This window comes from Ovis aries, chromosome 2 (genome assembly GCF_016772045.2).
Source record: "Ovis aries strain OAR_USU_Benz2616 breed Rambouillet chromosome 2, ARS-UI_Ramb_v3.0, whole genome shotgun sequence".
Classification (NCBI taxonomy): Eukaryota; Metazoa; Chordata; class Mammalia; order Artiodactyla; family Bovidae; genus Ovis; species Ovis aries.
Window position 1 is genome coordinate 60,808,738 of NC_056055.1, and position 27,684 is coordinate 60,836,421.

Genomic DNA, 27,684 nt, shown 5'->3' on the forward strand with positions numbered 1-27,684 from the left:
GACATTTTCCCTCCTGTTACATGTTGAATTAATGCTTTTATTGAGCAATCTGTGGTAACTCCTAGTTCTTAAGTCCTGGGAGGATAGAACTAATTCAATGTTCATTAGTGTGTACAACTAGTTTAAATGATTTGTTCACTGCACATTTCTTTTACGTGTCCAGAGTGCATCCAGTTTGATCATTACAGATGTCTTTAATCTTTCATTTTCTTGGACAAACTTTCACAATTAGAAATGTTTCTAGTCCTGCTTTATCTCATCTTTTGTATCAATAAAGGATGGCAAGTTTAACACATTCTTTTCTAAACTGGCACAGTAGGAGAAATGATCATATGCTATTGTGCACAGACCTAGTAGCATTAATGTCATCCCTCCAAAACAGAATATGAATTTCCAGGTTGCTAGCACAGATGATTTGGCTCCTCTGCATCTATATGTTCTTACACAAGCCAGAAGACTGCTTATCTCTGTAATGTCTTTTATCTGTCATCAACAGCACAGAATGTGAAATAAACTAAAACATGCTGATAAAACAGCAACTATGATGGTAGAATAGACTTGAAACCACATAACATGTAATATAAGGATTTTATTTTTAAGGAACTGAGGATGGTTAATCTTGAGAAGATTCTGGATCACCATGAGAGTCACTTAAGCTTTTCATGGAAAGAGAAACATTTCAAAGTAATTTCAAACGAGTAATCTGATCATGTGACATGTGCGTAGTTTTCATTGTCTATAGTGACCACAGTCCTGGTTAATCTGTTGATCTGAGGTACTGTTAATCTGAGCTACTGGTGCAAATAGTGGGAGATAAAACCAAGGAGGAATTCTGTTGGCATCACTGAGATTTTCAGCATGGAAAAGTTACAGATATAAGACTGATGAAGGTAAATAACTCTGCTGAATTTATTCTAGACTGGAAATATCTATATAAATTCATTGTGCATTTTATATGTAAAATGCTTATTTCCAACTCTGTTCAATAAAAAGGCCTAAAGAATAACCCAACAGTAACAAGAGTCTCAGCATTCATATAGTAGTCTTTCAATATCAATTTTTTAAAAAAGGGAACTAGTGGGTCTTTGGGGGAAATGGTTGATTCCATATCTGGAACAGAAAATAGACAAGAGCATGGAATAGCTTGTCAAGCCAGAAAAATAGAATGCTGAAGTCATATCAAAAGACTTATGAGATAAATTTCTCACTGACCAAAGATGGGTCAATTTAAGAATAAGATTTATAATTTCAATGAAATAAAATACATCAAATATATTTAAATCCATGAACTTGTAATGAAGCAAGCGGAAAAAAACTCATTGGTAGCATTCAGTGAATGCTAAAGAAGTAACCCCTAGTAAACATCGTCCCTGTAGGGACTGTACCTCACTGTACCAAGTAATGTACAGCAAAGTTTCTCTCTATTCAAGTATTTCTGCCAGTAAGTGAAGAAATCACAGATAGAGAAGATACTACTTTGCAAATCCCAATGAATGATTAAAGGATCTATACAATGGTGGGCTTCCCTTGTAGTTCAGCTGGTAAGGAATCTGCCTGCAATGCAGGAGACCCTGGTTGGATTCCTGGGTTGGGAAGATCTCCTGGAAAAGGGACAGACTACCCACTCCAGTATTTTTGGGTTTTCCTCATGGCTCAGATGGTAAACAATCCGCCTGCAATGCAGGAGACCTAGGTTCAATTCCTGGATTGGAAAGATCCCCTGGAGAAGGGCATGGCAACCCACTCCAGTTTGGGCTTCCCTCATGGCTCAGTTGGTAAAGAATCTGCCTGCAATGCAGGATACCCTGGTTTGATTCCTGGGTCAGGATCCACTGGAGAAGGGATAGGCTACCCGCTCTGGTATTCTTGGGCTTCCCTTGTGGCTCAGCTGGTAAAGAATCTGCCTGCAATATGGGAGACCTGGGTTGGGAAGATCCCTTGGAGAAAGGAAAAGCTACCCACTGCGGTATTCTGGCCTAGAGAATTCCATAGACTGCACAGTCCATGGGGTCTCAAAGAGTCAGACATGACTGAGCGATTTTCACTTTCACACAAGGGTAGATCCTTTGTAATGTCACAGAGTGACAAGCAGATACGTTGTACCTCCTGATTCAACATATCTGCATACACATAACAACTAGATAGTAAGTGGTCACACACTTAGCAAAATAAAAATTGAACTTGAATCTGATCATGCCTCTAGTTTTCACTACCTACTAATTTATTGATGATATTGGGACTAGAATGCAGTTAGTAAAATCTAGACCACATGAAGCTCTAAATAACCTAGATTCTGAAACAGAACATTTTCAAAGGAAAAAAATAAAGATCTACAGGATAAAAGAGATTGAAGAGGTCTACAACCAATCAACATATGAGACTTATTTGGATCTTGACTCAAATTACAAAGAAAAGATTATGAGCCAATAGGGATAATTTGAAAATGTACTGGATATTTGATAATATAAAGAAGCTATCATTAATTTTTTTTATATGTGATAATTATATTATGGCTTTCTTGTTAATTTTTTCCTTACAGAGATACATATTGGGTTGACTAGAATGTTCATTCAGGTTTTTCTGTAATATCTTACGGAAAAACCAAAACAAATATTTTGACCAACCCAATACTATAATACTCAAGACTGAAATGAAATGAAATGTGTGATTTGCCTTGAGATAATCAGAGTGAGGGGGCAATAAATGAATGAATACTGGCCTTGAGTTGGTAACTACTTGAAGTTGGTAATGGGAAAGAAGTGTTCATTCTATTTTATCTCTACTTTTGTTTCAAAATTTCAAAAAGTTTCTGTAGTATCTGTAGTGAGACCTGGTGAATCAGAGATCAGATGTAATCCTCAGTCTGGAATCTAAACCATCGGGTGTGTGTGGCATGACAAGGACCCACATTTCTGATAAACTGCAAGGAGGTGTTTTTGAATTGAACTGTTCATTATGGAAAGAAAGGGCTGCCCAAGTAGCGTATTTTTCTGATAACTGAAAATACACAAGGTGGGACTGAGCATGAGCTGAGGGCTTGGATGAAGTTATTATTTAGGCCCATCCCAATCTGGTGGTCTACAAGAGAGGGTTTCTTTTTCTTTTTTAATATCTTTTTCTTAAAGACCTCCTGATTCAAGATGCTAATTGCAGAAACATACACAGCACTGTTTCTGGGTGCTTGTGTATAGTTCATGGATGTGAAGCAGAAGGGCCTGGGCCACAGAGCAGGCATGAAAGCACAATGAGAATAGTCAAATAAAACATGTTAGCAGAAGAGGAATGATTTCAAAAAAATATGTATACCTGCGATGTTTAACCTACTACTGCTGAATTTGAGTTCACTAAAGCATAAGGATGGTTTCTCTATCACTAGGTGGCAAACGCAGACATCAAGTTTTTAAGACACTCATTTAACTAATCTTCAGGAAACCATGCAAAGAGATCATTAGGAGAACACAGTCTTGTTACCTGGGCATAATTTTCTTTTCTTTGCTTCAGACATGCTAATTTGGTATGTCTGGATCAGAATGTCTATCCTGGGAGGCTTTTACAAGAGACAAAATTCAGCTCATCAGAAAACTGAGAAAGAAAAGAAAGCCCTCCAAAGCTGCATTTCTCAAAGCAGTCTTTGAGATTATTCCGTAAATGTTGTACTAAATATCTGAATAGATATCATCCAAATGGAATAGTTTTTTGTTTTTCTTAACCTAAGGGAAGAAATTAGGTTTCTTATCAGGTTCTTCTCCTTTTAATCAAGGAAAGAAGAATCAGTGAATGCATTTTGTATTTTGTCCACATTGTCTACCAGCAAGAATAGCATTTTTGCATTGTGAACCCAATCTGATTCTGACCTATTCAATTAAGTAATCAAATCCTATTTCTGGAACTTAAAGTTTTATCCTACTTGCCTCAGGATACTTTCACTTCATCTGGTATGGTGCAGTTCTTGGTGTCCATACAATTTGCATACCAGATTGTCTATCACTGGCCTACAATCCCATACCCAAGGCTGAGATAGTCTACAAAGGAATTTTTTTTTTTAAACATTTGAGAAACTGGGAAACACACACACACACACACACACACACACACACACACACACACACACACACACAGGGAAGTGCATTCAATAAAAGATGACTAGCACTTTCTCTTCCCCAGACAATTTAGGCATTTTCTTCTTTCTTATTCTTCTCATCATTGGATTGCTAAGAATTATTTCTTTTACTCCATTAATTTCCCAGTCAAGCTCACTGCCAACCAAAATTAAGGGAAAAACAGCATTTCAGATGCCGCTGTCTCAGACAACTTTAGAATTTGAATTCTCAACACAGGATATTTGAATATGCACCATCATCTTTCAGGAAGAGCCAACTCAGTTCTGTGAATCTGGAAAATGAAGATGTCTAAATGACCAACTCTCTCCTCATTTTATATCTATAAATATTTATGAAGTACTTACTAAGAGAACCCTATTTATTGGCAGAGAAATGTATAAAAAATAAGCCAAAAAATGTGTCTTGATCACTAGAACTAATCCCAATACAGGATGAGAAGTAAATAAGAAATGAGGAATTCAGAGAAACTTTCATAAAGGAACTTGAATCAACATGTTACAATGACAGATTAAGTGAGCTCAAGGGTCAATCCTATCAGCTCTCCAACAGAAAATGAGTTACTAATTAAAGAAAAATCTTACTAAAATCTTGATAAAAACAACTCTGTTTCTGTTAACAGACCTTCATCATATTAGAATCAGGGCCAAAGGATCGGACTATGGACATACTCTTACTCTTTGTAAGTAAAGCTGAGAAGATGAACCACCAGTATGGAATAAGTCATATTTTGCTCAAGGAAATTAATAAAGGTTGTAATAATTTGTCCCAGGCAAGAATGAATATTATCCGAAGTGATTTTTTACTGGCCTCTTCTAAAATTACTTTAACTAGTTAATTATAGGTTAACTTAATACCTCTAATGTATTTGCTGGTGACTCAGACAGTAAAGAATCTTCCTGCAATGCAGGAGACCCAGGTTTGATCCCTGGATAGGGAAGATCCCCTGGAGAAGGGAATGGCTACCCACTCTAGAATTCTTGACTGGGGAATTCCATGGACAGAGGAGCCTGGTAGGCTACAGTCCATGGGTCACAAAGAGTCAGATACTGACTTCCACCACAACCATCTCACGGTCAGTTTGTCTAGTCAGTTGAGGGTAGTCCATTGAGAGTACCAACAGCAGAACTATAATTGGAACTTGCTAATTAACTCACGATAATAATGATGACTTCATATGATTTCATTTTCCTTCATGAAGGGATTTTTCAGGCTGTAAAACAAATATGGACTTACGCTTATGATTCAAATTTGCTTTTTCTTGGAATTATCACTTATGAGCATTTTTCTTCAGTGATCATTCATTCATTCAGTGAACACAAAGTTCTAATAAAGGAGGGAGGAGCATCATTCCAACTCAGTCACTCATGTGTTTGGCTCCCCAAAGACTCTTGGTGGGCATCGGGGACTTTGGGGTTGGGGAGAGTTTTCACCACTCCTTCGTAAAACTGTCTCACTGTGTCAAGCTAGTTACACAAACAATATGGTTGTGCTGAATGCCTCCGAGAGAATGGAATTTGGGTACATAGAAGGCCCTGGGTACCGACACGACCAACTCCCAGTAAAAACCCGGAGCACCAAGTCCCTCACGAGCTCCCTGGCAGCCAACATGTCACACACGGCACAATTCATGCTGGAGGAATTAAGTGCTTTCCCTGTTACTCCACTGAGAGAAGTCTCTTGGAAGCTTCAGCCTGGTTTCCCCTAGACTTTGCCCCATGTGGCTTTTCATTTTGCTGATTTCACATTATATCCTTTCACTGAAATAAATCATAGCTGTATGACTCTTTGCTGAATTATGTGACTCCTCCCAGTGAATCATCAAATCTGGGGGTGGTCTCAGGGACCCCAACAAGGGGACACGCTGTGATTGAAGCAGTAATGAAACAAAAGCATGGGATACAGCAGTCAGGAACAGGGTAGGTCTGAGCTGGAAATCAAGATGTAGTGGTATATGTCTCCCTAAGATTCAATCTCTAGTTCAACTTGCAGTGTGGACCTAGAGGAGGCTCAAGCGGGAATGACCTCAGGAAAGCATCTAGTACAGATTCCTCATTTGTTCAGATGAGCTAAGGGTGAGAGAGCTAAAATACCTTTCCACAGGACACAGAGTTAGTCTGAAGCAAAACATCAGTGCACCAAAACCACATCTCAACCCCCAGTAGTTCTTACCAGGAAATCATTTGCTGCCTGGCTGGAGTCTGTCCTTTCTCAGAAGGCCTCCTGCTTGCGTCAAGATGGGCCACATGGTTGCAGATTTACACCATGTTGCAATTTCAATTAAAACAGCTAAATGGGGTGCCATAAAAGGATGATCTCCAAGCTGCCAGGACAATAATGCCACAAACCCCACCAGATTTTATTAGAGTCAAATGACAGTATAAGTCATTAGGAAAATGTGTGCCAACCACAGAAACAGCAATGCCTCACACTCTTGGAGAACTGAATACCATCCAGTTGGCTGAGAAAGAACCATGTGGCTTACAATCATTTTTCACAATTACTATCCTAGCTAGTTCATAGTTTCTGGCAGATATGCCTCACACGCACAGCCGAACTCAGTTAATTTTCACTCTGCTGATCGACAAATATGATTTTTTTCCCTTAAAAAAAAAAAAAAACCACCCAGAGAGTTTTCATGAAATTTGAGGTAGTGCATCAAAAAGTGAGCCCATTTGTTAAATCCTGGCTTTAAAAATGCATATTAAGTAGGCCACCCAATATTCATCACAAAAAATTATGTGTTAAGGATGCCAGTCATACTTAACTACTCCAGTTTGAGAGTCAAATAGCAAGATTTCACAGGGCTTTCTTTACTTTTCCCTTTGGAATTGAGCTTGCCTTCTGTAAGGCAGGAAAAAAAATTTTTTTTAATACTTCACTATGGGCTTCTTCAAAATCAGTATTAGTTCTTAACAGTTAGACAAGAAATACCGTACAATGCTATAACATGTTCCTAAGGAAATAAAATATTTACATGACTAAAGGAATAAAAGAGCTATTTGGCTAAACTTATAGCTTCCTCCAAGTTTCACTTCCAAGTTGCCTTCTTGGGACTCATTGTCAATAGCGTGAGTACAAATTTCATGTATAAATGCTTTAGGATGATTTCAGAAAATATAAAACCTACTATAAATTGAATAATCCCTCCCATAAAGAGAACCATCCTGCCAACAAAGGAGAATTCCCATCTCCTCCAGTATTTCAAATGCAGCATCTGTCATAACTCTGTAAGGGATCAACAGACACTATAAAGACACGGCTCACAAGGGACTTCAACTGTATAGATAACATTCTACTCTTTAGATTGGGGGTGGGTGGACTGGCATTTATGGTTCTCTTTCAAATTTCTGTATGTCTTAAATATTTTGTAACAAAAAATATTTAACTCCCTGAATTTGCTCAATTGGCATTCTCAGATTCTTGAAGGGGCATCTTACTTGGCCAAGCTCTTTCTAGAATCAAAGTGAATTTTATTCAGGGGATCAAAATGGCCCATTATACCAGCTTTGTATGTTAAAAACATTTCTATTGCACCAAGTTCATGAACACTTGGTCAGATTCTCACAATCTTTCCCATCAGATATCCTTTGTCTGTGGAACATCTTGAAAGACTGTTTTAGGCAAGGGCACTTTTCAATCAGTGCCAGTAAAGTGAAAATATTTTTATATTAAAGCTGTTGGCTTCCCAGATAGAAAATTTTGTCAGTAAGAAAAATGTATAAGATCAAGAGAAACAAGCTAAATTGACCAAGGGCTCCTTAAAGTATCTCTTAGGTTTTTTGAAAGCTCTTCTTCTTCCAACTGATAATGGGGAGGTAGAGGCCAGCTGTGTTCACATAAACCCCGTGGTGAAAATATGCTAGAGAAAGGAGAGCTCTAAGTGGTCCTGAGAGTCAAATAAAATCAGCATCAATTCGGAACTTGTTCAGTTCAGTCGCTCAGCTATGTCCAACTCTTTGCAACCCCGTGGACTGCAGCACACCAGGCTTCCCTGTCCATCACCAACTTCTGAAGCCTACTCAAACTCGTGTCCATTGAGTTGGTAATGCCATCCAACCATCTTGTACTCTATTGTCCCCTTCTCCTCCTGCCTTCAATCTTTCCCAGCATCAGGGTCTTTTCCAATGAGTCAGCTCTTCACATCAGGTGGCCAAAGTATTGGAATTTCAGCTTCAGCATCAGTCCCTCCAATGAACATTCAGAGCTGATTTCCTGTGGAATTGACTAGTTGGATTTCCTTGCAGTCAAAGGGACTCTCAAGAGTCTTTTCCAACACCACAGTTCAAAAGCATCAATTCTTCAGTACTCAGCTTTCTTTATAGTCCAACTCTCACATCCATACATGACCACTGGAAAAACCATAGCTTTGACTTGACAGACCTTTGTTGGTAAAGTAATGTCTCTGCTTTTTAATATGCTGTCTAGGTCGGTCATAGCGTTTCTTCCAAGGAGCAAGCGTCTTTTAATTTCATGGCTGCAGTCACCATCTGCAGTGATTTTGGAGCCCAAGAAAACAAATTCTCTCACTGTTTCCCCATCTGTTTGCCATGAAGTAATGGGACTGGATGTCATGATCTTAGTTTTCTGAATGTTGAGCTTTAAGCCAACTGTTTCACTTTTACTTTTATCAAGAGGCTCTTTAGTTCTTCTTTGCTTTCTGTCATAAGGGTGGTGTCATCTGCATATCTGAGGTTATTGATATTTCTCCCAGCAATCTTGATTCCAGCTTGTGTTTCTTCCAGCCCAGTGTTTCTCATGATGTACTCTGCATATAAGTTAAATAGGCAGGGGGACAACATACAGCCTTTCCCGATTTGGAACCAGTCTGTTGTTCCATGTCCAGTTCTAACTGTTGCTTCCTGACCTGCATACAGATTTCTCAGGAGGCAGGTCAGGTGGTCTGCTTTCCAATCTGTTTCAGAATTTTCCACAGTTTATTGTGATCCACACAGTCAAAGGCTTTGGCACAGTCAATAAAGAAGAAATAGACATTTTTCTGGAACTCTCTTGCTTTTCCGATGATGCAGCAGATGTTGGCAATTTGATCTCTGGTTCTTCTAAATCCAGCTTGAATATCTGGAAGTTCACAGTTCATGTACTGTTGAAGTCTGGCTTGGAGAGTTTTGAGTGTTACTTTGCTAGTGTGTGAGATAAGCGCAATTGTGCGGTAGTTTAAACATTCTTTGGCATTGCCTTTCTTTAGGATTGGAGTGAAAACTGACCTTTTCCAGGCCTGTGGCCACTGATGAGTTTTCCAGATTTGCTGGCATATTGAGTGCAGCACTTTCACAGCATCATCTTTTAAGATTGCAGTTCAGTTCAGTTGCTCAGTCGTGTCCAACTCTTTGCGACCCCATGAACCACAGCATGCCAGGCCTCCCTATCCATCACCAGCTGCCGGAGTCTACCCAAACTCATGTTCACTGAGTCGGTGATGCCATCCAGCCATCTCATCCTCTGTCAGCCCCTTCTCCTCCACCAGGGTCTTTTCCAATGAGTCAACTCTTCGCATGAGGTGGCCAAAGTATTGGAGTTTCAGCTTTAACTTCAGTCCCTCCAATGAACACCCAGGACTGATGGATCTCCTTTAGGATGGACTGGTTGGATCTTCTTGCAATCCAAGGGACTCTCAAGAGTCTTCTCCAAAACCACAGTTCAAATGCATCAATTCATTGGCACTCAGCTTTCTTTACAGTCCAACTCTCACATCCATACATGACTACTGGGAAAACCATAGCCTTGACTAGACAGACCTTTGTTGACAACATAATGTCTCTGCTTTATAGCTCAACTAAAATTCCATCACCTTCACTAGCTTGTTAGAAATGCAAATTCCCAAATTTCCATTGGGGGGCCTGAGAGGGGTGGGCAGTAATCCTTCCAGGTGATTTGTGATGCCATTAGTATGAAGTCCAGTGGCACAACTGTTGGAAGTGTAGCTTCTGAAGTCAGAGTGACTGGGTTCAAATAACAGGATCTGCCCACTGGTAAACAGTGTGAGTCTGGACAACTTACTTGTCTCTTCTGTAATTTCTTCAGTGTAAAATGAAGACAATCCATGTGGGTGTGCTAAGTCACTTCAGTTATGTCTGACACTATGCGGCCCTGTGGACTGTAGCCTGCCAGGCTCCTCTGTCCACAGGATTCTCCAGCCAAGAATACTGGAGTGGGTTTTCATGCCCTCCTCCAGGGGATCTTCCCAACCCAGGGATCAAACCCACATCTCTTGCGTCACCTGCATTGGCAGGCAGGTTCTCCACCTCTTGTGCCACCTAGGAAGCCCTAAAACAAAGACAATAATAGGTCCCAACTCACTGGAATACTGGCAATAAGATAATACACATGAAAGTTTGGCAAAATGTCTGACACAGACGATTATTTTCTCAACTATGAAGATGATCATTGATATCCAGTTTACTCATCTATTTATTTCATCAGCATTCATTGAGCATTTATGCCAGATGTGAGCAGTGAATAAATAACTCAGAATTCCTGGCTGCCTACTAGACTTACCAGGGGATTCTTATGAAATCTTGCTGCCTGAGCCCTCCTCTATACCAAAAATAAAAATCTCTTATAGGGGGACCCAAGCTTGGGCATCCATTACTACTCAAGACATTTTAACAGAAGAAGCAAATCTATAAGCAAAAACTAGAACCCAAAGCCCATGGAGCTGGGTGTATGCACATGATCCCAGAGACACCTGCAGGGCAGAATTGTTGGCCCAGCAAATTCATTGGCACGTACATATTCCTCTTCTGCCTTACTGATCTTTGAAGGAAGTACAGATCGTGTTTTCCTAAATCCTCAGCACTTCCCACCATGCTCACAAAGAGGAGATGCTGGAGTCTGTCAATGCAATGAGAAGCGAGTTCTGTTTCTAGGACTGGACCCTGCCAGCTCCTGGAAGTCTGAGCACAGCGTTTCAGGTCAGAGGAGTAATTAGCCAGCCATTGTCTCCATAACAAACTCTTGTAAATGCACCTTTCCCTGAATATACTACCCAGGCCTCAAGGCTGGACATAATGGTTTCACATACCAGTTTCCAAGGGGAGGAGCGACGGGGGTAAAGCTTTTAAATTAATTAAAAGAGACACTCAGGCACACTTCATGCCATTCTTTAATCTCTGTTCTCCTGTGATAAATATAGACTGACAGGACCAGGCCTAGGCTAACGAGCCGAAGGCAGGACCCTATGGAGGTTTGCCAAGTAACCCTCAAAAAACACTGCAGCAGGGGCCCAGGCTCAGAAAAAGGAAGGAGGAAATCAGCACTGTATCTCAACAGTGTCAATGACACGTCACTGAGCGCTCTGAAGGATGTCCACTGCACATATGATCATACCCTTTTTCAACTGTAGCAATGAAAACAGATAAAAGGAAGATAGCATGTATTGTAATTCAAATGAAGAACAACAATTATAATTTATTTTAAAGAGTCTTCTACTGCCAGGCACTGTGCTAAAGGTTTCCCATGTAGTATTTCATTTAATTATGGTAAGCAGCTTCCTAACCATTCTCACCTCCTAGCATACACACCATTATGTAGTCCCCTCTTACACTGAATTAGAGTTCAAACATGTGGTCAACAGAAAATTATAGAAGTAACTTCTGAGATTAGATCATAAAAAGACATCACCACCTCTGACACAACCTCTTAAATTGTTTGCCCTGGGGGAGGATAGAGCCATGTCAAGGAGCCACTCAACCAGCCCTCTAGTGAGGCCCAGGTGGAGAAGAACCAGCCATGTGAACTTTTCAGTGGATCCTCCAACTCCAGTCACAATTCTGAGTCTTCCAACTGAAGCCCCAGACATCACTGAACAGAGAAGTCATCAGCACTGGGCCCTCTCTGCATGCCTGACCCACAGAACTCAGAAGATCTTGTTCTTAAAAACTAAGTTCTGTGATTTGTTACACAGCAGTCACTGACTCAACTTAAGAGCTAGACACTCTTATTTTCTAGTTGACAAGAGTTTAAGTGATTCAACCATGGCCATATAAGCGAAGTAAAGGGGAACTGAATCCACGTTTGCAGACTTGAAGTTCTGACTTCAACTCTGTCAGTACTAGCAACATAAACATAGGTGTGTAACCAATTTCCCATTGCTTTCATTAAGGAAAAAGTATGTAGTTAATAGGAAGCTTTGAAGTGCTTTGGCTGCTCCCAAGACACTTAGCCCATCCTACATGGCACCCATGATTCTTCCTTGAACTTCAGTCATTTCTCCATGGACAGATTAGAAGTTCCTGGAGGGCTGTAGTGTCTCGCTTACAGTTGTTTGTTAATAGTAGAAGGGTGGGAATACGATGCCATGTTCATCCTGTGGACTCGCGTCAACCTGCCTGGTTTGGCATCTCTGTTTCATCACTTTCAGGTTGGGTGATCTTAGGCAAATGATCTAAATTTTATGAGCCTTGGATTCCTAACTCTTATAACACAGGGCCAGTATTAAACACACATCTGTTTAAACTACATTATAAAAACATTAAAGTATAAGCACCTTGCCTGGCATGTGCTAAGTGCTCAACGAACGTGATCTATTTGAATCATTACCATCAAGTATGTGTTGAAAAACATCCAGTATTTTAAAGAGCCAAACAAAAGCTCTTCCATCTTAACCTTTCTTCACATCAAAAAGAGAATTTCCGAAGAAACGGCAGAGGTTCTCGGGTGTAAGGAGATCTTCCCCTATACACACTGAAATCTTTGGAGTCAGCTTGACCATGGCTCCTGCAACAGCTCAATCTGCCCTGCTGGAGTGATGCGAGGGTCAGGGAGAGCTGTGGTCCACCTGCACTGTCCACTGGGACATGTGCAGATAGCAATGTGGTTCTTTCTTGCAAAAGAGAAATGCAAGTCAAAGAGGGTCTCACTGCCCCTGGGCCTTAAGAAGAGAGGTGCTAAGGGGATGTTGCTTCCATTCTACTTCTTAATCCTGTTACATCCTTATCATCTTGTCAGCATAGACAAATGCTCCTGAGCTCCTGCTAACACTCCCTCTAATGCCTTCCCTTGTGGTTCATTCTTTCTTGGTCTTGGAGCTAATAAGCTGGCAAGTGTCTCACTGTCCCCTCATTGTTGTTGTTTAGTCACTAAGTCAAGTCTGACTATTTGTGACCCCGTGGATTGTAGCATGCCAGGCTCCCCTGTCCTTCACTATCTCCCAGAGTTTGCGCAAACTCACGTCTATTAAGTTGGTAATGCTATCTAACCATCTCATCTGCTGCTGCCCCCTTCTCCTTTTGCCTTCAATCTTTCCCAGCATCAGAGTCCCCTCAGGTGATTTCTACTCAAATGCTGTTTTGAGTCTCATCTCCCTTTGAACTTAGCTTTATGGCTCCTTTATTTCCCCTTATGCATGAAAGAGCTTTCTGTGTAAAACTCTGGTTGGGGTCCAAAATCTTTCCACAACCTTCCACTTCTGGGTAAGACTAAGAGGAGGGAAACTGGGAGAAATGCCAGCCACATTCACCCATCTCCAAATGAACACAGATTCCTAGTGTTGCTAGGTGCTAGGCTACATTCTCAGATGGGAGGATGTAAGTGACCCCCAAACACAAAGTAACAGAGGAGATTTAAAAATACAATGAAAACTATAAAACAAAGCGCCAAGGGGAGGATGTCACGAATGGCAGAGACAGCGGGCCCAGGAGAGCAGCAGAAGGACAAACAGCGGCAGATGAGGACATGGGAGACATGAAACAGTCAGCCTCACGTGTGCACTCTGAGGGATGGAGAATTCTGACCTGAGGAGGTGGGACAGGACAGAAGGCCACTCTGGGAAGAAGGAATGAAATGCAAGGAGGCAGAAAAGCATGAGACACATGTTTGGAATGCAATGGATGTATAGAGAAGCAGGGTCAGGGACTGCAAAAAACAAGGTAGACTGGGGGGAATAATCCTGGCAATAATTTATAATAAAGATTTTCAAAAAATTTTTAAAAAGTTAAGGTCTTTTTGCAGATTATAGAGCAAATTGATAACATATAAATTTCATGATAAAGTATCATATTCTAGTCAGTTTTTCAGGGATCACAAACATAAAACATATTTGAGAAGTACAGTTTCAAAGGAGGCAACATCAAGTGAATTTCTAGATCATCCTTCCCAACACATTAAGTTTCCCTTGCTGAAAGTTTTTGCTTGAACCACTGTGTGCATGCTCAGTCACATAAGATTGATTCTTTGCGACTCTTTGGACCGTAGTCCACCAGGTAAATTCCTCTGTCCATAGGATTTTTCAGGCAAGAATACTGGAGTGGGCTTGAACCACTGAACTAGCTACAAGTCAAACACTTTTCAACTATGTTTTTGCTAGTCTAGTTTTTAAAAATTGTTACCCAAAGAAGCTACATTTAGATATCTCAAGTTATAAATCTGTTACCTACCAACAAAGTAATTTCAATGATTTCCAAGAGCCAGTATTCATTAACCAGACTGGTTTCAGAGTAGAGTTGATGTGTACCAGAGCTGAACACAACTATTGCTAAGTCTCAGGGTGTCTGCCCTTTGTATTATTTTCCCATCTTCTGACCCAAACTTACAAAGCTACTACAGAGAGTAAGATCTCAAATAGAAACACCTTCAGGATCAGAATTTCCCTCTTTCCTCTTAGAACCAGAGAGTTAACTTCAAAAAAGATCCAGAAAATAGCACAGGCCAATAACCCACCTCCAATGGTGGGTCCTGAAACAGGAAAAAGTCCCTGCTCATTGTTTCTCTGTCTTCCTGGTCCCAACATTGCTGAACACACAACAGGATGCCACTGGCCCTGGGCAGCCGAACTCACCATATACCACATGCTTGGCCACTTGGGATCATTGAAGTAAGTGGACTGGGCGCGGCTGAAGTCATAATCCCTCTTGGTCCGTTTTTTCACCACTTGTTGTTGGATCCACTCCACCTGCCAAGAAGGACATTTGGTGAGTGTTCAAGTCCCATCCAGGTTAGCACAACAACAATGACAGTCTGAGACAGTCCCCATGCTATGTCAGTCACAGGTTTCATTCTGGAGACTAGAATCTAAGTCCAGGAGCTTCAGGAGTCCCTAGAAACCCTGGTTCTATTTTTTAAGGCAGGTAGGTTTTGCATTCTTTTATGAAAGATCATTCATATTTCTAAACAATGTGTCAACCCCTTAAAACTCTTTCAGAAAGCACACTTAACTCCCAATTTATTTTAAATCAATAGTGTTAGTTTTAAAAACTGATTTATTCATCCTGACTAATGGCTGCAAACTTCTTCTCTGAAGGTCCAGATAATAAATATCTTCAGCTCTGCAGGTAATACAGTCTCTGCTATAACTACTCATTCTGCCACTGTAGCACCATAGACAGTAAATAAATAAATGGGTGTAACTATGTTAAAAGATGCTTACTCCTTGGGAGGAAAGTTATGACCAACCTAGATAGCATATTAAAAAGCAGAGACATTACTTTGTCAACAAAGGTCTGTCTAGTCAAAGCTATGGTTTTTCCAATAGTCATGTATGGATGTGAGAGTTGGACTATAAAGAAAGCTGAGCACAGAAGAATTGATGCTTTTGAACTGTGGTGTTGGAGAAGATTATTGAGAGTCCTTTGGACTGCAAGGATATCCAACTAGCCCATCCTAAAAGAGATCAGTCCTGGTTGTTCATTGGTAGGACTGATTTTGAAGCTGAAACTCCAATACTTTGGCCACCTGATGTGAAGAGCTGACTCATTTGAAAAGACCCTGATGCTGGGAAAGATTGAGGGCAGGAGGAGAAGGGATGATGAGGATGAGATGATTGATGGCCTCACTGACTCAATGGACATGGGTTTAGGTGGACCCCGGGAGTTGGTGATGGACAGGGAGGCCTGGCATGCTGTGATTCATGGGGTCGCAAAGAGTCAGACACGACTGAGCAACTTAACTGATGTTCCAATAAAACAGTAAATAAAAACACATGGGAGGCTGGATTTGGCCCATAGGCCAAATTTTATATAAAAAATTTCAGTGTTCTAGGATTACACATCAAGCTATCCAGGGATCAAATGCTCTAGGATCACAATTTTTTTTAAATGGCTATCCACAACAGAGTGGTGGGAAAAGCACTATTCGGGTAATCAGAAAATCAAAGCCCCACTAGGCCTGTTTCTGGCGTAAAGTGGGAATTGTCACTCAATTTCCTGAGTCTCAGGTTCTCTGCCAGCTCCAAAATTCAAAACCTTTACATTTGAGAAGGTCTTAACATTTAGCCTCAACTTATGCTTAAACATTAGGGACTTTTTGAGTTAGATACAGATTTGTAACCTAAATGATATGGGTATGAATGGGACTATTTTTAAAAAATAGGAAATCATTATGGCAACATAAAAATAAGCATATTTCATTTTGAACAGAGCATCTCAAATGTAATATCAGCCCAGGTGGCATTCTACAATTTGTTCCTAAATTCTCTTTTGTTGATTTCTTCTTTCCAGAGCTAATTTAGTCATACTATTCTAAAATGCTTCCTTCCACCATTTAACTGTATTCTCCATAAAGGAATCAAAAACAGAGCGATGGAGATGTTATTGTCCACTACTGTGACTCTATACCCATACCATTCAATAATGACTTTAACACCTCTCCTTCCTATTTCAAACATTACTGGAGGAGAAGAAATATTAAAGGAGAAATGAATACACTCAAAATGCATGGCTATAAACAAGGTTTGTTGTTGTTTAGTCATTGTGTCCGACTCTTTTGTGACCCCATGGACTGTAGCCCACCAGGCTCTGTCCATGGGATTTTCCAGGCAAGAACACTGGATTTGGTTGCCATTTCCTCCTCCAGGGGATCTTCCCAACCCAGGGATACTAAGGCCAAAAGCCCAACTAATAAATTTCTACAATTCTCATATTGGAAAATATTATTCAACAAAATATCGGAGGGCTTCCCTGGTGGCTCAGTGGTAAAGACTCCACCTGTTAATGCAGGAGACACAGGAGATGTGGGTTCGGTCTCTGGGTTGGGAAGATCCCCTGGAGAAGGAAATAGTAACCCACTCCATTATTCTTGCCTGAAAAACTCCATGAACAGAGAAACCTGGCAGGCTACAGTCCACTGGGCTGCAAAAGGTCAGACATGACTTAGTGACTGAATAACAATCTGGTGTGCAAGATGAACTTAAATAGTGAATTCTTAGTTATATCACTTACAAGGCAAACAGAATCACATAGCCTCCCAAATAAATATAAGATCTATTTATGATTAGGATCAACAGCTCAACATCATATAAGTACCTTCTCTGATAGGTTATTTAAGCAAAATTATGAGTACAAAGTCAATAAATGAAAATGGAAAATGAAAGTTTTCTGTTACTGTTTTAATTAACCTAGACCAAGTGACTCTCTGGCACGGAATCATTCTGCATCACTTACACACATGCACATACACACACAGACACACATGTATACACTAAATAAAAGATGTGTTGTGTTAGTTGCTCAGTCATGTATGATTCTTTGCAACCCCTTGAGCTGTAGCCTGGTAGACTCCTCTATCCCTGGAATTTTTCCAGGCAAGAATACTGGCATGGATTGCTGTTCTCTTCTCCAGAGGATCTTCCTGACCCAGGGATCAAACCCGGGTCTCCTGTATTGCAGACAGATTCTTTACACTCTAAGACACTAGGGAAGCCCAAATAAAAGGTATTACAAATTATTTCTTTAAACTATTGAACTAGTTTCAAGGCAAGCTAATAGGGATTTTGTTTTTGCTTTATTTCAAGAGACTGCTGTTCAGAAATCCCATTGAAACTAATGTGTCATTAAAAATGTGTATAAATTTTTAATGAAGAGACTAATTTCCAAAATGACCATGTTTCTAAAAACACAGAACAAAATCAACTTCCTTCTTAAAGTAGAGCAGCAAGCATGGGCATGCATGTATGTTGTCTATTTCAAGGAAACATTTTAATCTATTTCAGACAATCTAAGGAATGAGTTTCTTTCACTCATTTATTCATTCAATATGAAGTAAGTGCCTATTCAATACCAGACACTGGGCTGGGAATACAAAGATGACTAAGAATAATCTTTGCCTCTGAAGGACTTAATTTTACCAAAGAATATTTAGCAATTATTCTACAGTTGTTCACTTCATAAAAATGTTATCTTCATAAATGACATCTGATGGAGGATCTATCACTATACTAAATAGATCATTCATGAAAATTTTGACTATGCAAATTATATTTATAATTCTTATAGTCCTGTCTATAAGATTTACCCAATAAGATTGAACTAGTTCATATTTGAACAATTGGTAAGATCCATTTGGACAGAATGGTTTTCAAACTAACCCTATATTGCTGGTGGTCTTTCCTAAGAGAGCCTCCATAAATTCTGAACTGCCAATGTCTATGTGTTTACAAATCAGACATTAAATCTCGTGTGAAATGACTCAAGCTCAGGACAAGTCTACAGTGGGGTAGGGGTGAATAGCTGTCTCTACAATGACACTGTAAGTATGTATTTCTCCTTATGTACACACACACAGAGAAATGGATAAATAGGATAAGTATCTGAGACAAGCAAGTGACAGTCATTTTCCTAGATGAACTATAGGTACGAAAATAGAACAAAATATCTCACCAAGCACGATCTCTTCTGTAATTTTACCAAACAAAAATGCTTAGTTACAGGGCTCAGTGGCTAGAAGGTAACACAGCAAGCTGGCACCTACATTTGACTCTAAGTCACTCTGCCTGATCATAGGGCTGCAAAACTCAAGAAAAGCACAGTTGGGTTTTTTTTAGTGTCAAATACCATGTATTTTGCTTTGGTGCTTTATGAGTCCTGAGCCCTACATTTTTGGGAAAGTAGGAAAAGCACCTCTTGGGGCAGAAGATTTCTATGACTGGAAAGACCATAGTTATATTTGTAAACCATTATCCATATGTCTGTCCTTGAGACCTTAAAAAAAAAAAAAAAACAAAACAAAAAAAAAAACCTCAGACGTAATGCGTTATACAGGTTTCACCTCTTGACAAGAAGCCCAATGCAAAGAAAAGCCACTTAGAAATTTATTTTCATAAAACTACAGCCAGCCCAGGAAAAAAGGAAAACAGTGTGCTTTCCCTCACTGGTTTAACTTCTAAATGTTCTATTTCCTATATATTATGAATCTACATTAAAGTCAGAGTTAAAAAAAAACTTCAAACTTCAGTCCTGTGAAATCAGTCTAGCCTCCCAATTTCACCACATGTGTGGTACATGGTGTTAAGGACACTCCCTCCCTATATTCAGAGCTTACTGCCGAGATGGTCCACATGAACAGTGGACATTTGCCACTCCAGGATCTTTGTTGAAACATGTTTGCTTTTGTTAGTTTTACATGTCAAGCGAAGCACGCTAACGGATGATTACGGGAAGCCTACCTACAGTCTCAGCTGAATGCATATCTCATGATTTTGGAATTTACCAACTTTCTGATACTATATATAGGAGGAAGGAAATCTGTCACCAATCAGAGAAAAGGATATTATCCTATGAATCTGTGTTATCTAAGCATGACAGTATGTGTGTGCTCAGTCATGTCTGACTCTGCAACCCCATGGACTGTAGCCCTCCTGGCTCCTCTGTCCATGGAATTTTCCAGGCAAGAATACTGGAGTGGAGTACCATTTCCTACTCCAGGTTATATTCCTGACCCAGGGATCAAAGCCATGTCTCTTCCATCTCCTGCATTGGCAGGTGGATTCTTTACCATTAGTGCCACCTGGGAAGCCCATTATATAGCTAATCACAAAACATAAACAGAAAATCAATGGTGGTTTTACAAGAAAGACAAATGCATGTATTACTTACATGTGGAATCTAAAAAAAAGAGTCAAATTCATAAAAAATATAGAAAAGGTGGCTGCCAGGGGCTGGGGGTAATGGGAGAAATAGGGAGAAGCTGGTAAAAGATATAAACTTTCAGTTGTAAGATGAATAAGGTCTGAGGGTCTAAGGAATAATATGGTGACTATTGCTGATAACACTATATTGTATAATAGAAATTTGTTAAAAGAGAAAGTAGAACTTAAATGTTCTCACCAAAGAAAGACAAATATGGGCAATGATGGATGTGTTAATTATTAATAACTAGAAGGGAAAAATCCTTTCAATAGATCAAATATATCAAATCACAATGATGTACAATTTTATAGTTTTAAAAGTCAATTATGCCTCATTGACTGAAACTGAAAAAATATGTAGTGCTTCAGTTTTGAGTTATACCTCAAAACTGAAATTGAAAAAATATGTAGTGTCACTTTAAAAATGCATCCCACAGTGAGGAAAAATCTTCCCTTTAGATATTAAAGCTAATGACTGAAATAACTACCGACATAAATATCTATATCAATTGAATGGGATGGAAAGTCAACAAACTGACCGAAAATATGCAAGACTAGATTAAGTCATAAGGTTGCTATCATAAATCAATGGGGAAAAACAGACTACTTTATAAATGATGCTGAAACACCAAACAACTGGGGGAAAAATAAGATTTAAACCATTCCCACATCTTAATCATTAGGATCACTTCCAAATGAATCATATTAAAAGTAAACAAATAATCCCATAAAAGTACCATAAGAAGCACATTTTTTTAGGAGATTTTAAGAAATAACCTGAGAGTGAATGATGTTTGTTTACATACAATACAAATCAAAAAAGTGATTTGGAAAAATTGATAAATTCAACTAAATAAAGCATAAATATGGCATGGCAAAAATTACTTCATAAACAAGGTAAAGACAAATTAGAGAAACATATAGCAAAGAGGAACTAAAGAGCCTCTTGGTGAAGGTGAAAGAGGAGTGAAAGAGCTGCCTTAAAACTCAACATTTGGGCTTCCCTGGTGGCTCAGTGGTAAAGACTACACCTGCCAATGTAGGAGACGCGAGTTTGATTCCTGATCGGGAAGATCTCAATTGCCAAGAGCAACTAAGCTCAGGCACCACAACTACCGAGCCCATGAGCTGCACCTACTGAAGCCTCCAGGCCCAAGAGCCCATACTCCGCAACAAAAGTTACCACCACAATTAAAAGCCCATGCATCACAACTAGAGAGTAGCCCCTGTTCACTGCACCTAGAGCAATGAGAACCAGCACAGCCAAAAATAAATATTTAAAAAAACACACAGAGAAAAACTCCACATTCAAAAAACTAAGATCATGGCATCTGGTCCCATCACTTCATGGCAAATAGATGGGGAAACAGTGGAAACAGCGACAGACTTTACTTTCTTGGACTCCAAAATAACTGCAGATGGTGACTGCAGCCATGAAATTAAAAGACAATTACTCCTTGGAAGAAAAGCTGTGACAAACCTAGACAGCATATTAAACAGCAAAGATGTTAATTTGCTGACAAAGGTCCATCTAATCAAAGCTATGATTTTTCAGCAGTCACGTATGGATGTAAGAGTTAGACCATAAAGAAGGGTGATCATCAAAGAATTGATGCCTTTAAACTGTTGTGCTGGAGAAGACTAGTAAGGCTGCAAGAGATCAAATCAGATAATCCTAAAGGAAATCAGCTCTGAATATTCATTGGAAAGACTGATGCGGAAGCTGAAGCTCCAATACTTTGGCTACTTGTTTGGAAGAGCTGACTCTTTAGAAAAGATCCTGATGCTGGGAAAGATTGAAGGCAGGCAAAGAAGGGGATGACAGAGGATGAGATGGTTGAATGGCATCACTGACTCAATGGACATGAGTTTGAGCAAGCTCCAGGAGACAGTAAAGGACAGGGAAGCCTGGCGTGCTGTAGTCCATGGACTCGCAAACAGCTGGACACAACTGACTGATTGAACAACAGCAACAACAACCATAGATAAAATGCTCTTTCCCTGAGATATAGAGAGTTCCTACACTCAGTAAGAGAAAAAAGCAATAGGAAAACAGGTAAAGAGAAGAGTACAATAATAGCTGAAAATGTAAGCCAAGTTTCTTTACCATACAGAAACATGCCTAACCTCATGAATATAAACACAAAAAAGCAAATCAAACCCACACCAAGGTAAAGCTTTTCACATCTCACCTTTTGGATATAGACATTCTAAATACCGAAGACATTTTACCAGTGAGGAATGCAAAACGGTCATCCTCACATAATGGGATGGGAATGTAAACCTATCCAACTCTGTGGAGAGGAACCGGACACGACCTACAAAAATCCTAAGACGACGTCATTTAGTTTTTCGAAATTCACCTTACATTTTAAAAAATATTTTATTTAAGTATAGTTCATTTACAATGTTACATTAATTTCTGTTGCCCTCCATTTTTATTAACACAAGTCAAAATGCAAGGCTATTTACTGAAGCACTTCTAGTAATAACTGAAGTAGTAAACAACCTGAATAGATACTGACAGAGATTAATTAACTAAATAACACATCAACATAGTGGAGTACAATGCAACCATAAAAGATAATGAAATGGGCTTTATGTCTTGACAGAGAATAGTCCCCATGATGTAGCCTAAGATGGGGGGGGGGGGCGGAGGGAAAGTACCACAGACTATAAAAGAATACAATTTTTGCCCCTCTCTGAGGTCATTGCTATACACAGAGAACTCTGATAACACTGGCTGCTTTCCTGGCCTGTTGGGGATCGGTGGGTGGGGGTTGAACTAGGTGGTTGGGTTGAGATCTAGGAACAGGAGGGGAACCATTTACTGCTGACCCTTTAATATCTTGTTACTTTTGACCTATGTAAGTATGTTATCTATACAAATGATTTTAAATTTCCTTTAACATGTTCCACTGGTTACTATTATATAATCCTATAATATCAAATGTAACAAATGTTTAAATTATAACATATTTTAAAAGCAATAATGATAAACATAGTATATAAAAAGTACCTTAGGTGGTTTTAATGTATGTTATAACACAGTCAATATTGAGAAAAGATGGGTAAATAAGAAAAGATGGGTTGGAATTTGGGTAACTTGGTTTATAATCTCAGATTCGCCACCAGCCACCTGTGTGACCTTGCAAAATCTTTGTGGGCCTCTTTTATCTGTAATAATAGAAGACAGACTAAATATGCTCTCCACTCTCTCTCTTCTGGCTTTGAAATGTTTATCTGCGTATGTGGCCTATCTCTGATTTGACTGAGAATAAAAAGTTCGTGTTAAATGCAATACAGAGGTGAGGCAGGTGCTCCTGTGGACAGATGACCTTAAGTCATTCTCTGCAGATGCAAGATGAATATTTAGAAAGGAATACAGTAAATTATATTGCTACTTTTATGACTCGATGAAGCAGATACCAGGAAACAAATATGTGTGCTTCCATATTTCACAATTTTTATTACCTTTGACAAAACAGGGAAACGGAGCACAAAGGGAATTCTCTCCTCAGTTTTCTTCTGACTTTGAAAACAAACAAACAAAAAGTCCCACTTAAGGGAATATTGACTATGCACTTTTTTCCTTTGGAAATAAGGGACTGATGGAGACGATTTAGCACTGACAAGCTACTTCAAATCTTAAAATCTGAAGCCAACATATCCCCAAAGTTTTCTCAAATACTGATTAAGAAATCAGAGTTAATTAGTGAAAGAATCAGAGAATTCAGTGAAAGTCTGCATTCAGGTAAGGATGCTCCAGTCTTTAAATCTCCCTCTATCTGTTGCTGCTGCTGCTGCTGCTGCTGCTAAGTCGCTTCAGTCGTGTCCGACTCTGTGTGACCCCATAGACGGCAGCCCACCAGGCTCCCCCATCCCTGAGATTCTCCAGGCAAGAACACTGGGGTGGGTTGCCATTTCCTTCTCCAGTGCATGAAAGTGAAAAGTGAAAGGGAAGTCGCTCAGTCGTGGCCAACTCAAGACCCCATGGACTGCAGCCTACCAGGCTCCTCCATCCATGGGATTTTCCAGGCAAGAGTACTGGAGTGGGGTGCCATTGCCTTCTCCGTCTTCTATCTAGTCACTAACAAATAATCAAGGTGTTACTAAATACTGACACTGTTATTTGATGTGAGTCACTCTTTTTGTTGAAAAAACCATAATCAAATTCTGCTATTTAAAAGAACTATATTTGTAACAAAATAAGCGTTACTGTTTACCTGTAGGAGAATTTTCACTTGATTTCTTTGAGATAGTCACACTGAATCCTATTTAATGACTGTAGGCATCAGAAGCTTAGAGAATCGTCTAGTTAGGACTATGAGGAATCATACAGTTTTGAAAGGCAACTGAGAAGAAAGTTGTGAAATAAACATTGCACATATGTTTAGAACAGGGTAAAAGAAGACAACACAGGCCACAGTAAAAAACCTCAACCGTCCTAAAACTCTATAATTAGCTGGCTTTCTCCAAGAGAATCCCAAATTTTTAAATGTGTCATTAATTCAATCATGCTTTATTTCATTTTGTGAAAAACTCATGGCCTTGTGTTTGTAACTGTATCATTTATTTTGAGAGAATTAAAGTCATGTTTATTACCTCAAATTATTCCACTCTTATTTGCACACTTTCAATTTCCTAAACTGTTATCTGGTTTTTTTTCCCTCCCCATTCCTGATAAAATGACATGTGAGAGGGGAAAATGAAAATGGTTACATCCAATTAAAGCAGTAAAATTTATTCCCCACCTTCATGGCGTTTTCTTTCATTCATCTATTCACTCCAAAAATATTATATTGAGTACCTACTATGTGGCAGACATTGTTTTGTATGCTACAGAATGGCAGTGAGCAAAATAACCAATTTCCTGCCTTCAGGCACTTTCCATTCTACCGGAAGTTAGACCATAATAATGTAAATAAATAAAAGATTATATAATAGATTTTCATAATGTTAAACCGTGCAAAAAGTAAATAACATAAGGTAGTCCAGAGTGATTATGGAGGAGGGAGCTATTTAGGTAAGACAGTCAAGAAAGGCCTCTTTGAAAGATGTGATATTTTAACAGAATCCTGAATAAGAAGAAGTTAGTCATATAAATGTCTCAAGGAAGATGTGAATAACTAATGCAAAGCTCATAAAACACTATGCATCTCTATTTTGGCTTACCCATGGGCCACAGATGCCTATGGCAATCCCTCGAGGCCTACAGGTGGATATACCAGGAGTGCATTTCGCCCTCCAGTGGATGGATAAGGAAAAAGATTGACACAGGTCATGCAAATTGGTTCCCAGTCATCTGGTCAACTAACTCTGGGCTCCAGCTTACCGAGGAAAATGGTCAAGAAGACACAGGTTCAGGGTGGGCATGTTTGCCAGACCCCAACAACTCCTCAGCTGATAGGGGCAAAAACTCAGCTGAAAAAAACGTTGAACGAGGCCCTCTAAAGCATGAGGCCTTGGGCAGAACACCATCTTGACAATGCTCTTGCGATTCTAGCCACTACAAACTGGTCCAGTAAGGAGCTTTGAGGAAGACTCTGTTCTTTCAGTTATAATGATATAAAAACCACAGGTTCAATGTCATCTAAATAGAAGAGAAATTATAAAATGACTCCTAGGACAGAAAGGAAACTAAGTATGAAGCATTCAAGCATAAGAAAAAGGTAATGACATAAAACACTTACTCCTTGGAAGAAAAGCTATGACAAAGCTAGAAAGCATATTAAAAAACAGAGACATCACTTTGCCAACAAAGGTCCATATAGTCAAAGCTATGGTTTTTCCATAGTCACATACAGATGTGTTGGACCACAAAGAAGGCTGAGCACCGAAGAATTGATGCTTTTGAACTGTGGTGCTGGAGAAAACTCTTGAGAGTCCCTTGGATGGCAAGGAGATCAAACCAGTCAGTCCTAAAGGAAATTAACTCTGAATATACATTAGAAGGACCGATGCTGAAACTCCAATACTTTGGCCACCTGATGTGAAAAGCTGACTCACTGAAAAGACTCTGATGCTGGGAAAGATTGACGGCAGGAGAAGAGGCGACAGAGAATGAGATGGTTGGATGGCATCACTGAATCAATGGACATGAGTTTGAGCAAACTCTGCAAGATAGTGAAGGACAGGGAAGTCTGACATGCTGCAGTCCATGGGGTTGCAAAGAGTCAGATACAACTTAGTGACTGAACAATAACAACAAAGGGCATAAAACGCTATTTAGTGTAACAGCAGGTATGGAACACTGTATTAGAAAACAGAAGATATAGTTAATCCAGCTATCTAGGACATATCAATTACCACCTCTGCAACTCCATGAAAAAAAGAATAGCATATTGGAACAAATTTTGCAAAACAATTTAACGTTAAATTAGTTTATATTAAAAAAGCAAGGAGGCTATTTCTGGAGCTATATGTAAAAGTATCTAGCATGTATTCTTCATACAACCAAACAGACAGAGTTAGGCTAGACTACGTCACAGACAGGCAGTGCAGAATAATGAACTGGGGAAGTGTGCCGCCTGAGTTCTTGATAGAATGTCACCAATCACTAGCCTGGCTGCCTTGAGCAAACCATGTACATCTTAACTTCCAATATTCTCATCTGTAAATAACATTATTGCTGTGAAGCTCCAAATATATTGTGCTATATAAATGCATGCAGGCTCATACAAGACTTAATACCTTGAATTTGAATTGCATGTTTTTTCCCCACTTTCTTGAAAGAAAGAAACTAAGTTTTTGTATTCCTAGTATCAAGGGCAATGCTTGACAATAGGCCCTCAATAAATAGGTGTAGAAGGAGAGATAATATTTTTACATTGAATTAATACATTTTCTATTAGGTATGTTTAGGTCTTCTAGCTATTAAAAAATTGCAGGAAATTTTAAACAGGAGAAAGTGCTAAGAAGGGAATATGCTTAACTCTATCAAACATAATATAGTATTTCACAGTTCAACAAAAGGAAGATGATAGCACAAGAGTTTTCATTTTACTAGCAATGAATAGGATGGTACTTTCTTAAAGTAGGATAATAATCCTACTTTAAGGTATCATGGAACCTTTCTTGGCTTAATCCCCAACTTGAAATCTATTGCTGTACAGAGATGGGACCATTTCTTCCACAACACCAATCTAAGTCTTGGAAGAACAAAAGACAGTGTCTAAATTAAAATGGATAAACATACATGAATGAAGTAGTGGTTGACACAGGACAAGGATCTGGAATATTATCGCAGAAACTAGCAGTCTTTCATAAACTACAAGGGCCCAGGGTTAAATAAAGTCAATGAATCCCACAACGCTAAAGGAAGCATTCTCCCAGATTAATAAAGAGCATCTCTAATATTTAAATGGTCAACAACTTGTCCACAAGCAAAGCACACAGTAGAAGCATGATTTTAAAAGCAGTTACAGAGGGGGAATATAAGAACAAGAAAATGACTGAAACCAGCTCAAAGCAAAATGAGAAAAGGTGCCAAACTGATAAGAAAAAAACAAGCTGGGGCATATTCCTTTAAGGAACACTTATCTTCTAAACTCAAGACCGCCCATCCTAGGCACTAGTAATAATACCCACAAGCAATAGTTTTCCCCATATGTTCAATAAAAACAAATTGTTGTTGGCCAAAAAGTTAAGGAAAAACTCGAATGAACTTTTTAGCCAACCCAATGTATATTTTGCTTTACCTTTCCAGGA

General features: G+C 39.4%; 1 protein-coding gene across 6 annotated transcripts in view; it reads right to left on the bottom strand.

Annotated features, from left to right (window-relative positions):
- The window catches only part of PCSK5 (proprotein convertase subtilisin/kexin type 5), a 507,422-nt gene that overhangs the window by 398,708 nt on the left and 81,030 nt on the right, over window positions 1-27,684 (bottom strand). For all 6 annotated transcript variants that reach the window (XM_060409352.1, XM_042243336.2, XM_042243335.2 and 3 more), the window contains one exon: window positions 14,914-15,027. In XM_060409352.1, the coding sequence (XP_060265335.1) occupies window positions 14,914-15,027 (114 nt within the window). The remainder of the gene's footprint in view (window positions 1-14,913; window positions 15,028-27,684) is intronic.